At 50.3% G+C, this 16,283-nt stretch overlaps 1 protein-coding gene across 4 annotated transcripts in view; it reads right to left on the bottom strand.

Moving 5' to 3' along the window:
* Positions 1-16,283, bottom strand: part of HRH2 (histamine receptor H2) — a 48,484-nt gene that overhangs the window by 19,636 nt on the left and 12,565 nt on the right. For all 4 annotated transcript variants that reach the window (XR_010942299.1, XM_067732805.1, XM_067732806.1 and 1 more), the window contains one exon: positions 2,252-3,837. Coding sequence is in view for 3 of the 4 variants with exons in the window: in XM_067732805.1 (XP_067588906.1) it covers positions 2,252-3,327 (1,076 nt within the window). In the remaining variant the exon portion in view is untranslated. The remainder of the gene's footprint in view (positions 1-2,251; positions 3,838-16,283) is intronic.

Here is a 16,283-nt window from a genome sequence, read left to right on the forward strand (position 1 = left end):
GCTGCTCTGAAACGTGGCCAGTCTCTTCCTCAACCAGACAGGCGGTGGCATGAGATGGGGGGCTGGCTTTATTTCCCTTTGTACCCTAGCATCTGGTACAGGGGTGGGGATGAGATGCCGTCACAGAAAGATTAATACATAGAAATAGTGGCAAACCTAAAACTGGTACCTAGTGGGTGTTCAGTGAGGCCTGGCCATTGCTGGTGAGTGCCTGCTGCGTGGCTCCCTAAGGATTGGGGGTAGAGGCAGCCTATTAACCCGGGTCCCACAGGTAAGAGCAGTGGGAAGTGGGATGGCAACCAGAATGAACAGTGTCAACAGCCTTCTCTAGAGTCCGCACCCCGTGCTTTGTCCTTTGTTTGTTTTGTGAACTAAATTTGCTTTGTACCAGAGTCTGCTTCCTGAATGAGGCAGTGTGGGAGGACAGGGTCATCTTATCTATCAAGGCCAGACGTGGAAGCCTTCCTGTCTGCATTTTGGAGAGATGCCTTTAGGTGGCTTGGAGGATGGATTTGAGAGGGAGAGTCTAGAGGCAGGGAGGCCTGGAGGAGGCTGGTTGCAGGAGCAATGAAGCATGCTCCATAAGGATAGCAGTGGACGGGTGGAGGGCCCGGGACCAAAGTCTATGGCGGGACCCTCCACACCTGGTTCCTACAAGGACCAGAGGGACACAAGGCCGAGGGGTCCAGTTGGGCAGTTTCATCCCCACAATGCTCCACAGGGACTAGCACCCAGAGGGTGTGAGTGTGCAGAGTCCATGCAAGCTTTTCTCAAGTCTGATGCTCAAAGGTCGAGAGAGGACAAGTATCCTACCGGGGGTCGTAGAGCCTGTTGGTGCCCCTTAGCACATGTGTGCTTCAGGTGGCTCTGGGCAGGCTGCTTGAGGACAGACCCCACATTCTACAAGATGAGGAAACTGAGGCCCAAGAGGGGCAGAGACTTGCTCAAGCCACAGAGCTGAGACCGAGGCTGTACAGTTGACTAGCCATACCTGTCCATCAAAACAGATGCCACAATGTCACTTCTACATCCCTGGCGCTCAGCACTGTTCCTGGCATGTGATAGGAAGTTGACAAATGTTTGTGAATGAATGAATGGATGGATGGATGGATGAGTCAGTCACACAGACCAGCATTCTGGGGGGCAAAGGCATGGTCTGTGGGAAGACAAAGGAAAGCGACATTTATTGAGCATTTGTATGTGTCAGATGTTCTACCAGCATCCTTTCATTTATTCCTCTCGACAGCTAGATAGAGCTTGCTCAGACCTATAAACCTTCTCTCCATGTGTGAGCTTCCTCAGGCCACTCAGGTCTTTGGTGAGGTACCCCTTAATACCTTGCATGGGTTTTGTCAGCAGTGAATTGATCTCAATGTCATTCTAATCCTGTTTATCTTTTCAGCCTGGGTACCTCTCGGGGGAGGAGTCCTGGGGCATCCTCTCTCTTGCATCTCCTGCATCCCAGACATCCAATGGTCTACAAGACTATGTTTTAATAGCCTCCTAGATTTTGCTCTGTTCTCTTCTCTCTCATGGACCAGTACCACATCCCCCCTTCACTGCTGTCCCCATCTCATTCTTCTGGTCCATGTCTTAGGGGACAACCAGAGCCCTCTTTCCAAAGTAGAGAGATGCTTGGGTTATACCCATCCTTGCTTCTAATCCTTCCATCTTCCCCTAAGACCTACAGTACAATGTCCAAGCCTGGCTTTCAAGGCTTTGCCTTCCCACCTTGGCCAGTCCTCTTTCTCCCTCCACTTGAGCACCCCCAAAGTAAGAGCTGAGGCATAAAAGGTGCTCAGTGACGGTGGGCTGAGTGGGGTCTGATTTAACCCCCAGGCAGCAGCATTATTCCATGGCCATTTGAGGGCCATCCTGGCAGATTTAGGTGAACACTTATGACCATTAACTAAGTGGCCGAGTTGGAACTCAAACTTAGGACTCCTGATTTTAAGGACAAGGTAGCTAGGAAAAAGGTCCACCAGTTCTGAGTCAGGGGAGCTCTATCCAGATCCCAGCTGTGTGGCCCTGGCCAAGTTCTCTGCGATTTGACTTACTCCTTTTAAAAATGGAGGTAAAAAGTTCTACCTCAGCGGGTGTTTGGGAGGATGGAATAACACGAGGTTTGCCAAGTGCTCATGAAGAATTCCCAGCACATAACATCCAAAGCAGCGCCTCGGGAACAGCTGTTACCATGAGTGGGACCCCGTCCCTGTGCCCCGTCCCACACACAAGCTGCCGGGGCAGTTACCTGTCTGTGGCTCCCTGGGGGGCCGTGACCTCTGTCCCACTCCACACCTGGAGCCTCAGGGGCCTCTCTTCCTGCCACCTGGGTCCTTGGCTTGGAATCCTCGTCAGCTGAGAGCTGTTGGACTTCAGAGAAGTTCTGTGGGTGCCGTGGTCGGTGGGGCTGCAGCAGAAGAGCTGCTGGTATGCTGTGCGGAAGTCTCTATTCAGAGCAGCGTACAGGATGGGGTTCAGGGCTGAGTTGGCATAGCCCAGCCACAGAACCACGGCTTCGAAGGTCTCGTTGATGGCATTATCCCCTTTCAGCCCACGGTAAACAAAGACGGTGAAGTAGGGGAACCAGCAGATGATGAAGGCCCCCATCACGGCTGCCAGGGTCACTGTGGCTTTGTGTTCCCTGATGGTGGCTGCCCTCCAGGAGCCGACATTATGGATCCTCTTGGCCTGATCCCACGCGATCTTGAAGATGCGGTAGTAGGTGACGCACATGACCAGCAGAGGCAGGTAGAAGGTGACCAGCCCGTCCACCAGGCCATACACCAAGTTGACCTGGACTTTGCACTTTGGGATGGTGTGATTGGCACTGCTGGGCTCAGTCCTGCTGTTCCACCCCAGGTGGATAGACAGGAAGGATAGGGTGATGGAGATGACCCAGATTAGGACCAGGGAGATGGTGACGCGGACAGGGGTGACCAGCATGGGGTAGCGCAGGGGATCTGTGACGGCGCAGTACCGGTCGAGGCTGATCATGAAGAGGTTGAGGATGGAGGCCGTGCAGAGCATGACATCTAGGCTGGTATAGATATTGCAGAAGACCTTGCCGAAGCTCCACCTGCAGGACAGCTGGTGGAAGGCCGAAAAGGGCAGCACCAGGAGGCCGAGGAGTAGGTCAGTGATGGCCAAGGACACGATGAAGCAGTTGGTCAGACTGCGGAGCCGGCGGTTCAAGCCCACCGCCAGGCAGACGACTACATTGCCGGCGATGGTGATGAGGATGAAGAGGGTGAGGACCACGCTGACGGTGATCTTCAACGCAGCAGGGTCCAGACAAAAGGAAGAGGTCGTGCCATTGGACGCCATCCTGGGACCCTATGACTCCTTCCCCTGCCTCCGGCCCCTGGCTGCTTCTCTTCCAGCTCCCCAAAGGGTCAATTATGTCCACCACTGGGCTCCAAGCTGCCCAACAGAGCCAAGAGAAGTGTACAGATGTGGAGAGGCTGCAATGACCGATCCAGTGCTGTTTTTCTAGACATAAGTAAAGCTGTCTCTTAGGAGGTGTTGGGCATGAGCATGAAGGAAGATGAGGGAAAGCTAGTCCTTGAAGCGAGGTTCCTGGTTCAAACCCCAGTCCTCAAATGACCCCGTGGCAGAGCCGGCTTCCTCCTGGGACTGAACAGATCTCCACTCTCCAGGTTTTGCATAGAGACTGACGCACTGGGGCATGAGTCTGGAGGTGGCTTTGGTTTTATTGGGGAGGCATCATGTGGAGACATGGCTGCAGCCTTCTCCATAGCGGGTGGCTGCTCCCATCCACATGACGGGGGTCTAGCACTGTTGCCTCTCCCTCTGGAGTCCACTGGAGAGCGTGAGCTAGAAATGCAAAGATTGAGTGTTGAGCATGTTGAAACCAGACCGAGAGTGTGACCTGATTCAAGGCGAACCCTTCTAGACCTTGACCTCCCTTCTAGACGCCAGGAGGCATGGGACCAGTCCGGCACCACTCCTGAGAAGGGACAGAAGCAATCAAGATACATAGCGGGAGGAGGATGGGAGACAGGAGGCAAGGGGCTGGACCACCAAGTCATCATGTGAGATACGGTTGGAGGGGCTAGGGTTGTTTATACTAGAGAAAGAAAGATCTAGACACAGACTCTAAGCTCCATGAAAACAGGGGCTGTATCTGCTTGTTCACTGCTAGCTCCCAGTACCTGGCCCCACCAGTAGGCATTAAGCCTATGATGAATAAATGATAAAATGAATGAAAAAATAAGCAAATGTAATACATTTACTCCGATAAAGCGCCGAAAACAGTGTTCCACACTCTCGTTTTACAAAATGTCACCGTACTCTAAATGCGGCGCCAGAAGACTTTTTCAGGAAAGGGCCAGGTGGCGCATATTTTCTGTTTGCATCCTTCAAGGTCTCTGCTGCAATTACTGAATTCTTGTTTAGTGTGAAAGCACCTCCAACAGACAATGTGCAGATGAGTGATCATGGCTGTGCTCCAAGAAGACTTTACTATGGACACTGAAATTTGAATTTTACATCATTTTCACGTGTTGCAAAATATTCTTCTTCTTTGAATTTTTTTTCTCAAACTCTTTAAAACAATTTCCCAGCTAAAAATGTAAATGCTATTCTCAGATCATGGGCTGCACAGAACCAGGAAGAGGACAAGATCTAGCCTGCTGTCGTAGTCTGCCAACTGCAGCCCCTCTCCACACCCGCTCTTAACATCTCTCTAAACCTCACTTTCCAGGTCAGCTGGTACAGAGCTCACTCTAATGGCTGCATAACAGTCCCCAGGATGGCTGGCTGTGCTTTATTTATCATCACTCTATCACAGGTATTCCTGTTGTTTCTAGTTCCTTCCTTCCTCCTTCCTTCTTACCTCCTGTCTCATGGCAAACATCACTTCAACAGGATGGCTGCACGTGCAATACTTCTTGGTTAAATCTCAGATTAAAGTCCTTCCTACTGGTGATATTCTATGATTCCAATTGATGCAAAACAAGCTAAGGCCCTGATTGATTCCTGGACCCTTTATCTCAAGCTGATCCTGGTTTTCCAGAGAGCAGGCAATCTCCTGGGATCCGGGAGTGTGCAGAAAATCAGGCTGACAGCGGAACCCCTCTCAGAAACAAGCTCATTACCATCTGACATAAATTAAGCCTCTCCTAGGTTCTTGCCTGGAGGGGTTTTGCAACCTGAATACGAGAGGCATCATTTAGTCATAACCACTGTGTTGGTGCAGGGATCACCAACTCCTGGTCACCCTCTGCCACTCTAGCAGGCTGGGCTAGAGTGGTGGTTCCTTTTTTCTTGGAGTTTCAAATAAGAACCACCCCTGTCATGTTTCTGTCTTGCAGCCTAAGTCCCAGAAGTTTCCAGTGACCTTTGTGAAGGCAGGATCTTTTGCCAATCTGTGGGTAGAATGATGGCCCTAGAGGGTCAAGGCACCCCCAAGATCACTGTTACCATGATCACCGTCATTGTCACTATCACGGTTCATATAAAAAAACACTTTCTTGAACTTCCCTTTCAAATGTTAAAAGCAATGACATGCTTATTGCAGTAAACCAAGGGTCCTGAGGTATACAGGAAGGGCCAACTATTTGGGCCATCACATACCCAAGCCCTCACACCAGGGAGGTGACCGTTGCTCACCATTTGGTGTGATGGAGACCATACATTCTTTCTCTGAGGCTCTGCAGGTACCAGACCCATGCAGGACACTGTTTTATACACACTGCACACATTACATTGCTACTTCTTTTCCTCATTTCTCTTAAAATTCCTATTATATAACGGACACCCCTCTGGATCACTTAGATCTAACTCATTCCTTTGGGAACCTAGGCTGTGGCAATACAACCACCACCATGAGAAGAGCCGTGAAGAAGGACGTCTGCGTCAGCAGGTGTGCAAGTGGCAAAGAATGGGAGACAACCCGAGTGTCCATCAGCAGGGGAATGGTTCAACCAAGGATGGCACGTCTGTACTGTAGAAGAGTCCTGGGCAAGGTGATATCATACATATTAAGTGAAATATCATCTCATCCTCACAATAACCCCCAAGCGAGGGGAATCACTGTCTCTATTTAACAGTTGAAGAGAGCAAGGCTTGGAGAGGCCAAGTGACGTCTCACCCCATTAAGTGTCCAGAGAGCCTGGATTCAAACTCAGCTCACACCCTTCCAGCCTGCCCTCATGCCCGTTCTTGCACCCGACTTCAACTTGTTCTTCTAAGTGGACCTCACCAAACAGCCCTGTAATTGTCCCCCTAACTCTGCCGTTCAGGCAACCAGGACTTTGCCCAAATGCAGCACGTCTCTTCCCTCCTGCCTTTGCCTTTGCTGTCTTCTCACCTGGAGTCCCATTCTTCCCTGTCTTCAGTCAACTACTCCCTTTTCAAGGCCTGGCTCAAACACGTTTCCCCCCACCAACCCGCCCCAATCTGAAAGTACAGCATTCTTTTGAAACCTTTAGAAAGCTGAAATGGCGTAAAGCAAAGAAGAAGTTACCTTAGGACACATCTTGCCAACGGATGCACAAAATAAATCGAGATAAAGCACAGATGCTCAGACACAGTTCACAGCTACGGGGGCTCGATGCTGAGATGCTGATTGTGGTTCCTGGGGAAGGAGCTCTGAGGGGCGCCACCTTATGCTTGGGGTGCAGGCTGCCTCTATAATGGCTTACCGCAAGACAAACCTGAATGCTATTTTTGCTTTTCACTTTTTTTCATCAAAGCAAAAATCCTCCTTGGGTTTCTTTCAGTTAGCAAAAACAGGTACTAATGTAGGTCTTTTGTAAAAGAGAAGTGGGGTAAAGTGAACTTTCCAAAATCAGGGGCACCCTGAACCCGTCCTGAATGCCTGCAGGCAGGGGCACCCTCTCCTGCACTTTGTACTGAGTTATACGGCTGTCACCTTGCATTGTTAATATGGCTCTGTGTCTGTCCGCAAGCAGGTCCTGGATCTGGACCACCTCTCTCCCCCTTCCATCCACCTATCCATCTGTCCTGTCCATCCATCCATCCAGCAAACATTTCTTGTTGTCTAAGGGAGAGGTCCAGGGTACACAGAGTGTGTGTGTGCGTGTGAAAATGATACGGAATTCATTAAAACCGGCTTCAGCCACTTCCTCTCCCCATCTCGCAGGTTGACCACAGATGCTGCAGTTCTATGTGTCACACTGCTTCCTCTTACATCATCTCATCTTTGCCTTAAGGACCTCTGAAAAGGCACTTTCTGGAGAACTTGCTCATGGGTTGCTGTGCCCCTCACTGCTCCCTGGGGAGTCTTCTGACCTTCACCTACGGTCATCACCTAGCAAATGCGGCGGTAACAAGAGGCAGGGCCCCGCTCAGTCTGACTCATCTCATCAAGTGCCTCTGGGAGGCCACAGTGGCCAATTGGCCCTGAAGAGCAGCCACAGCTGAGTATGTTAAATGCACTCACTGTGCTCACAGGTGTGTATTAAACCCACTGTGCTGGGCTCCGCCCGGGGAAGTCTGCTTTGATCACTTCCCAATACCAGCCTTGGTTGCCTTTAAGTATAGATAGATCTTTGATGTGACATTTAAGGTTCTTCGTGACCTGGTTCTGTCTTCTCTCTTTAGCCTTAGCTCCTGCTGCCGAGTGCCCTTTAGTTGGACAACACTTTGAGAAACAGCTCTGGTGGCATTTAATTCCTCCTGGTTTTGAAAGTCCTAGGCCCATTCTTACTCTGTGCCTTTGCACATGCTCTTCTCACTGCCTGGAGTGCCCTTCCTCCCTTCCATGTCTGGGGAACTCTCACTCTTCCTTCAAGACTTGGCTTCCTCTGTCACCTCCTCCAGGAAGTCTTCCAGAGTCTTCTTGCTTCATCCCCTCTCACTTTTACCTCCCACTTATACCCACCTCTGGCAGAGGCTTGTGATTTCTGGGGTGCACAGGAAGGAGGGGTTCTTTAACCCCAGTGGGTAGAATTCTGAGTTTCCAGGGCCCTAGGAAAATTCTCCTTTGAGTGTGGTCCTTGGTGATTCCCCATCAGAATGTGTCTCCCTAGGAACGAGTTGTGGTGGGTGGAATACAGAATATCATTACCCTCCTCAACCCTCCCCTGTGGCAGCAAAGAAAATGGGGGCTTGAAGGGTTGAAGGTCACCTTACCGGCGGAGGTATAGCCCAAAGGCCAACTGGGTCTGCCTGATGCTCCAACTCCCCTCTCACTGATCCTCACCCACAAAATCCCAGAAGAGATGCCACAGGTGGTACGTTCTGTTTGCCAACAGAGGGGTGAAGTCATCTAGAAGATTAACTAGTCTGGGGGCTGGAGTCTCCTCCCATCAAATTTTATCAAAACAAGTCCAACACTTTTCTCTTTTCATTAGGAATTAAAATGAAGCTCCCTTTTACTGTTACCCCAGGCACAGCCACTGGGGGAGTAGCCAGCAATTTGGGGAAATCAGTTAAGGCTCCTTTGGGTTTCTCACTTGACCTTGAAGATGAATCTGATTTTCCAGGCAATCATTTACAACTGTTTTCTTTAAACGATATTCAGCAGGTAACCACTGCGTGCCAGGGACCTTCTGGGGGAGCCGGTGGGCAAGTCTGTGGAGTAGGTCGTTTGATCCTTATTCTGCAAAAACTGACACTCAGAGAAGCGAAGGGAGCCCCAGGGGCTGAAAGGCAAGGACTTAGACATTGGACAGATCTGGGTTTTAATCCCAGTGGTGTCATTTAATAACTCTGTGACCTCGGGCACAAGACTGCAACTTCTCCCAGCCTTAGTTTTCTCATTTGTAAAATGGGTATAATAATATGTCCTTCTTCACTTGGTGAATGTGAAAATGCAGAGAGTAAAGGTCTGTAAAACACTTAGTACCTGGCGCATGGCAGGTTACATGATACATAATAATAGTATAAGATTATTATTTCATAATAATAGATATTATGTTCTATTATTATCTAAAGCGGCACAACCAGGAAATAGCATTCACGTATGTTCCATATAGTTATGGAGTGCCGTTTAGAGGCAGACACTGTGCTGGGTGCTGGGGTACAGCGGTGAGCCCGGCAGACACATCCTGGAGCTTCTACGACAGCTTGGCGTGGGGCGAACGTGAAGTAACTCACGGCAGAGCTGCTGATTTAACTGCAGTGTGTTGACAGTTATATAAAGGGGCAGCGTAGGGAGCCACAGGAATATGTCGTGTGGAGACCTGACTTGGGTTGGGGGATATGTGAGTTGAGATCTGTACAGACAGGAAAAAGGTAACTCAGTGAAAACGGGGAACAAGCAGATGCCACAGAGAACAGCCCCTATAAACACTTGGAGGCAGAGAGATGGTGGATTTTAACCACAGAACCATGGGAAGCCTTGGGGGTGGAGGGGGGAGTGTGAGTGGAGGCTGATGTGACTGCAAGGCAGAAGACTGCTCCGGTCTGGCTAATCCTGCTGGGACATCAGGCGCTGGGGGGAGCGGCACGGGGGTCAGCCCAGCTGGGCCCTGCTGGCCGCTCCCAGTTACCACCACAGGTAATGAGATGCTGGTGTCACTGGGCCCCTGGCAGGCAGTCCCTCAGCTTTATGAGCCGTAATGTCTCAGGACGCTCCCCCTGTCATTGGCCGTTTTGAACGTCCTGGGTACCTGGTGCCGAGGGCATCAGCAATTGGCGGCAGCATCAGACCCTCAGGAGCTCTGCCCCTGGCAGGAGTCCCAAAGGGGCCTGAGAGGTGGGAGTTACGTCAGCGGGTGACTTTCATTCTTTAAGGAGGGAAGACAAGCCTTCCAAACCCCACAGTGGCCGCCGCACAGGGGATGGTGACCCATATGACTGAGGCCCGGACGGTGGCTGCAGCTCCACTTCCGAAAGGCCGACGGCGCTTTGGGGCCCCTTCTTACCTTCACACAGGAGCCCAGGGCAAGATGTGGGCCCAGGGCCGGGAGACTAACCTAAAGGACGAGGGGGGTCCCAGCCCTCGGCGGTTCAGACACAGCCTAGCGGTGAGTCGCAGGGCCCGTGATGGGGGCAGCAAGAGGCTGTGCAAACTGGGGGAAGGAGGTTTGATGCTGTGGGTGGTGGCCGGTGACAGCTGTGTGCATGTGTGTGTGTGTGCACGTGTGTGTGTGTGCACATGTGTGTGCAGACGGCAACGTTTTATCGGGCCTGGAAAACCCCATGAATGTTAAAAACAGACTACTGACCCAGCAGTTGCACTCCTGGGAATTTGTCGTGTGACCTGGAAATGGTGTAAAATTGCCTGTGGTGACAGTATGCAGTGCAGTCATCAAAAGGACTGTTGCACTGGTTTGTTGTAGTTTTTAGATTCCACATATAAGTGATATCATACAGTATTTGTCTTTCTCTGCCTGACTTATTTCACATAGCATAATACCCTCCAAGTCCATCCACGTTGCTGCAAATGGCAAGATTTCGTTCTTCGCTATGGCTGAGTACTATTCCGTTGTATATATGTACCACATCTTCTTTATCCATTCACCTGTTGATGGACACTTAGGTTGCTTCCATACCTTGGCTATTGTAAATAGTGCTGCTATGAACACTGGGGTGCATGGGTCTTTTCAAATTAGTGTTTTTGTTGTTTTCAGATATATACCCAAGAGTGGAATTGCTGGGTCATATGTCTTTTTACAGTTTTTTGAGAAACCTCCACACCATTTTCCACAAAAAGAAGCAGATTCAGTTATAGAGAACAAACTAGTCGTTACCAGTAGGGAGAGGGAAGGGGAGAGGGGTGATATGGGGGTAGGGGATTAAGAGGTACAAACTATTATGTATAAAATAAGCTACAAGGATATATTGTACAACACAGGGAATATAGCCAATATTTTATAATAACTATAAATGGAGTTTAATCAAAAAATTGTGAATTACTATATTGTATACCTGTAACTTACATCATATTGTGCATCAACTATACGTCAATAAAAAATAAATAAAAATTAGGGTTTCCCTGGTGGCGCAGTGGTTGAGAGTCTGCCTGCCGATGCAGGGACACGGGTTCGTGCCCCGATCCGGGAAGATCCCACATGCCTCGGAGCGGCTGGGCCCGTGAGCCATGGCCACTGAGCCTGCACGTCCGGAGCCTGTGCTCCGCAACGGGAGAGGCCACAACAGTGAGAGGCCTGCGTACCGCAAAGAAAAATAAATTAATAAATAAATAAAATTAGAATTAAAAAAAAAAGGACTGTCGCAGGCTTTCGGGCTGATGTGGGATGGATTCCACATGTGTGGAGTGTGACATGCCTAAGGGGAAAACGTGTGTGTGCAGTCATGCATTGACACACAGACTGGCCCAGGAAGGGCACGTGTGCAAAGGGACTGATTGCTTCCAGGGAGGGATATGGGGGCTGGGCAAAGAGTGGGGGGAAGACTTCTTTCACCATATGTCCTTCGGAACCTTTTGAATCTTCTTACCTGGGGTAGATGTCACCTATTGCCAAACTAACATCCAGGCCACACGGTTTGGCGGGTGGAGAAGGGAAGAGGGAGGGCACACGGGGTAGAGGGAACAACAGCAAAGGAAAGGCAGCTGTGTGCTCAGGGGGCGCTTAGGAGCGGGACCTGGTTGATCAGGGCTCCAGGCCAGGGCTGGCGCTCGGTCTGCTCAGTCAGGAGCCCCTTAATTGTAAGTCCACCGCTCCAAGCTCATCACCCTCAGGGACCTCTCTCCCCAGTCACTGCGCAGGCCTTGGGCCGGTCAGGCCAGGCCCCTCCAATGCTTCCCCTGTTGTCTGCATAAAGATGCCAGTGCCTGCCAAGCCTGGCCCTGCATGATCTGGCCTCTGCCAACCTCTCCAGCTGATTCTCAGGGTGGGGGTGGAATTGTGGCTGTGGGTGGCGTGCTAAGGAGTTTGGATTCAGTTTTGAAGGCACTAGGCAGCCCTGAAGGTTCAATCAACAGGCCCGAGGTTGCCCAGGGAACCGGTAGCATCTGGGACCCCAGATCTCTGGATCCCAGTCAGCCATCAATCAATGAGGCCTCTCTCCCTCATTAACATCTGTAGGATGCTTACTTCATAACACGCCTGGGGCTCTCCGCACATCCTCTCACTTATGCTTTATTGCAACATCCTGTGGCAAGGGACCTTTTCCTCATTTTACAAATGCAGAAACCCAGGCTCGGAAAAGTTAAGTTACCCAAAGTCTCAACATCACCAAGTGGAAAAGTCAGGATTTGAACCCCAGTCTGTCTGACTCCAGAATCCCTGTTCTCAGTTGTTACTATTTCACTTTTCCTATAGAGAAAGAAACCACCCTTAGGGCTTTTCAAAGAGATGGCTTGAGTGCCCGGGCATTTGCAGCAGAAAATACTTCCACCTTTGCAATACCATTCCAGGGTGTCTTTGATCTTTGCGGTTGCAGATTTCTAACTATTTCCCCACAGTGGGCTGGACCTTTGGTAAGAGCCTCTTAAGGCAGTTAACAGATTTCTGGTTGAGGCTGTTCATTAGAGAGAAAGGCCCTGGGCTGCTGGTGGTCTGAGTTTTTGTCCCACTCTTTCATTTCTTCTGAGCCACGAGGGGCCAGAAGCCAGGATTGTTTTCATTTTCACTTCTGTTCTCAAGCTCATCTTGTCCCAAGCACTGCAGCCTCCTGGGGGGGTGGGGGTCCCCTCTGCACCACCTGAGAGGTGAACAGACTCAAATATTGTCTGGAATTTGGGGCAGGTTCTGTAACTGTGACTGAAGAGCCCCACCTACCCTTTCAATGTGTGTCTACCAGCCCAGAAAGGGATGGTGGCATCAAAGTAGACATTTTCTTATGATGAATGTCATCACTCAAGCATCACGGTGAGGGGGAAGGTGACCTGGACCAGAGGCCAGGACACTGACCTTTTCCATTTACTGAGCACCCACAGATAATTTAATATCTTTGTGAGGCAGAGATTCTTATTATGCCCATTTGACAGATGGTGAAACTCAGGTTCAGAGAGGTTAAGTCACTTGTCCGAAGGCACACAGCTGGTAAAGAGGCAGGCAGGGCTTTGACTGACTCCATAGTCTCTGAGTGTCCAAGCCAACCACCCCTCCAAGACACGCATCTAATTCAGTTCATTCGCTGACTATTTGTGCGACCGGTTCTTTTTGTGGTGTTTTCCTTTCAGTGAAAGACCCCAGGCCATTTACCTGGCTTCTGCCAATGGCTGATGTGGGAACCTGAAGCCGCATCTGGTGACAACAAATTCCCTCGGTCACTGCTTGTTTAAGAGAGTCTTTATTTCTCCTTCATATTTTTTTTTCAATTTAGGTGAAAGGCACATAACGTAAAATCAAAGTGTACAATTCAGTAGCATTCAGTCCATTCACAACGTTGTGTAACTACCATCTCTATTTGCTTTTAAAACATTTTCATCACCCCCAAAAGGAAACTCCGCGGCCATTAAGCAATCACTCTCTCTCCCTGGTCCCTGGCAACCACCAACCTGCTTTCTGGCTCTTTAGATTTGACTATTCTGGACATCGTGGCCACAAAGTGCACGTAACTTGGGACTGAGGGAGGATCCCTGAGTCTCTCGTCTAGCCTCTGCCTCCCCTTCATCCACCTAGGGGATCAGGCTACATATTCAAGCATCGTCCTGGACTCCTGTCTTTCCTTCATCCCCAGCATCCAACCCATCGGCAAGCCAGTGGATCCTGCCTCTGAAATACCTACATCTCGGACGCGGCTACTTTCCCTGGTTGCTGCCGTCCTGGTCCTAGTCCAAGCCAGCGCCATCTCTTGCCTGGACTTTTGCTTCCGACGGGCATCCTGCAACTCCCTTCAGTCCCCGGCACCACCCTCCTGCTTCTGTCACGCCCACACTGTCCCTTTACACACTCCCTCTGGCTCACAAGGCCCCATGGGATCTGTGCCCCACCTCTCTGACCTCCTACCTTACCCTCAGGACTCAGTGGCTACCTGGCCACAGTGCCCCTGCCCCAGTGCCTTGGACATGCTGCGCTCTCCTCCTTGGGGCTCTGCCTGTGATCTGTTGCCGATGCGGACGTTGGCACCTTGGAGCAAATATCAGTTCTGTGGAGGGGGTCCTCCTTGACCCCCAAAGCAGCTCCCTTGACCTTCCATCACATCCCTGCCATTTCTGCAGAGCACAACTTTTCTTGGCTTTTTTTCTTGCTTCCCTATATCTCTCTCCCAAGTGGAATGTAGGCATCGTGAGGACCAGGATCAATTTTTTAATTTTTTTTTTTTGCGGTACGCGGGCCTCTCACTGTTGTGGCCTCTCACGTTGCGGAGCACAGGCTCTGGACGCACAGGCTCAGCGGCCATGGCTCACGGGCCCAGCTGCTCCGCGGCATGTGGGATCTTCCCGGACCGGGGCACGAACCCGCGTCCCCTGCATCGGCAGGCGGACTCTCAAGCACTGCGCCACCAGGGAAGCCCCAGGATCAATTTTTTGTTCCTGGACAGGCACTTAATGGGGGCTCTTAATTTATTAAATAAATTAATATTTATTGGATTGACTGATGCATACTGAAAACAACCATCATAATATAATATCCTATTTATGGGGCGCTTGGAAAGTGTAGGCAATGTTCTAAGTATTTTATATTATCCAGTTTAATCTTTCTGCAACAACCCTCTTACATGGACACCATTACTCATCTCCATTTTATAGATGAGGAAATTGAGGTTTATGCTGTTTTGTAACTTGGCCAAAGCCCACGGCCAGCAGTGGGCTGGCAAGTGTGGGAAAGACCTGGGGTGGACTTTTCAGGGCAGGGGTTGGACAGGGCCAAATGAAAATTCTACCTTGGTTCTTCTGGGGGAGGTGAGACCCTGGATCGCCAATGTTTGCAGGGGGGTCTGAATCTCTGCCACCCAGGGGCAAAACTCCCCTGCGGGGAGGGGAGGGGTGGAGAGGGCACTGGGCTGGGAATTTGGACCCTGAGTTTGAGTCCCTGGTGTGACTCTGACTTGCCATGTTACCTCCCACTAGTTTAGTACCCCCAGTTTCCTCAGCAAAAAAGCTTAGAATATTTCAAAGGTTTCCTCCAGCAACTTGATGTGTGTGTGTGTGTCTGGAGGGGGTGGGAGAGAAAGAATCAGGAGCCCCCAAACTAATAAAATAGGAGGGCTCTGGGTAGAAACAAAACTCAGTGGTCATCTGGTGTTCAGGAACCCCTTCTATAGCATCCCAGAGAGGCAGTCATCCCTGATTGCCTTGCATACTTCCAACGATGGGGGGCTTACTATCTTACAAGTTATTTGCCACTCAGTCATGGCCATTTAAAAACCTTATAGAGCCCTACGTATTCCTTTTTCTGGAGGCATACCCCATACTGCATAATAAATGCATTGTAATGTCCATAGGACACATTCCATAGAAAATAGGGTTCATATTTAGCTGTTCAGTATAATGAGCTGACACTGACTAGCTGTCATAAATTTCCAATTAAACAATTATTACTTGAAATTTTGTGGGGTCTTTTTTGTCTTTTAGATCTGGTATTTGTGTGTGTACGTGTGTGTGTGTGTGTGTGTGTGTGTGTGTGTGAGTTTGCAGACATTTTTGTAGGCTCCTGAAAAGCTCTGAAGGCCCAGAGAACACATCTAGGTCCCTTCTTCCGGGCAGCCCCACAGAGCTCCTGAGTTGTTGCTTCTCTATGGATACAAAAGCCCTCAGGCCCTCCAACTGGACACACCATTGCCATTGTCACTGCCAGTATTGCCGTCACCAAAATCACTACCATCATCACCACCACCACCTCCATCACCACCAGTGGCGGCAGCAGAGCTGGGCACCAGAACCGCCCCCGGCAACATCATAGCTTCCTTTCTCTCTGTTCTTCTTTCCCCCAAACTCACTCCAGAAAGGTGTTGCCCTTCCAGCAGGGTACAGCTTGCTCTTACAAGGCGAAAGTCCTGAAGCCGGCTGGGTCACCTTAAAGATATCCACAGCAAACAGCTAACGCTTGCCAGGAACATTCACACACACTGGTTATCTTATGTAATCCTCTTTGCCCTCCCCCACTTTCCATGGCCCCTCCACAGGCTCATTACCTCATCCTGAGTCCTGCCGGAGAACTCTGTGGAACCGCCAGGGCAGAGTCACTATTACTCCACTTGGCAAAGATGCCACAGAGAGGCCGAATGCCTGGGCCGAGGCCACACAGCCGGTCAGAGGCGGGAAGAGCCCTCTGAGTTTCCAATTGCCAACAGTGTACCCTGTCCTAAGCCTCCTGTGTTTCCCAAACCTCATGCGTTCAGGTACCAAGTCCATGATTTTTGCCAAACCCACAGTTCTATTTTGTACTTAACATTTTTCTTTAAAGTGATGGAATTAATTGCAAACGGAATTGTTT

Source organism: Pseudorca crassidens, chromosome 3 (genome assembly GCF_039906515.1).
Source record: "Pseudorca crassidens isolate mPseCra1 chromosome 3, mPseCra1.hap1, whole genome shotgun sequence".
Taxonomy (NCBI): domain Eukaryota; kingdom Metazoa; phylum Chordata; class Mammalia; order Artiodactyla; family Delphinidae; genus Pseudorca; species Pseudorca crassidens.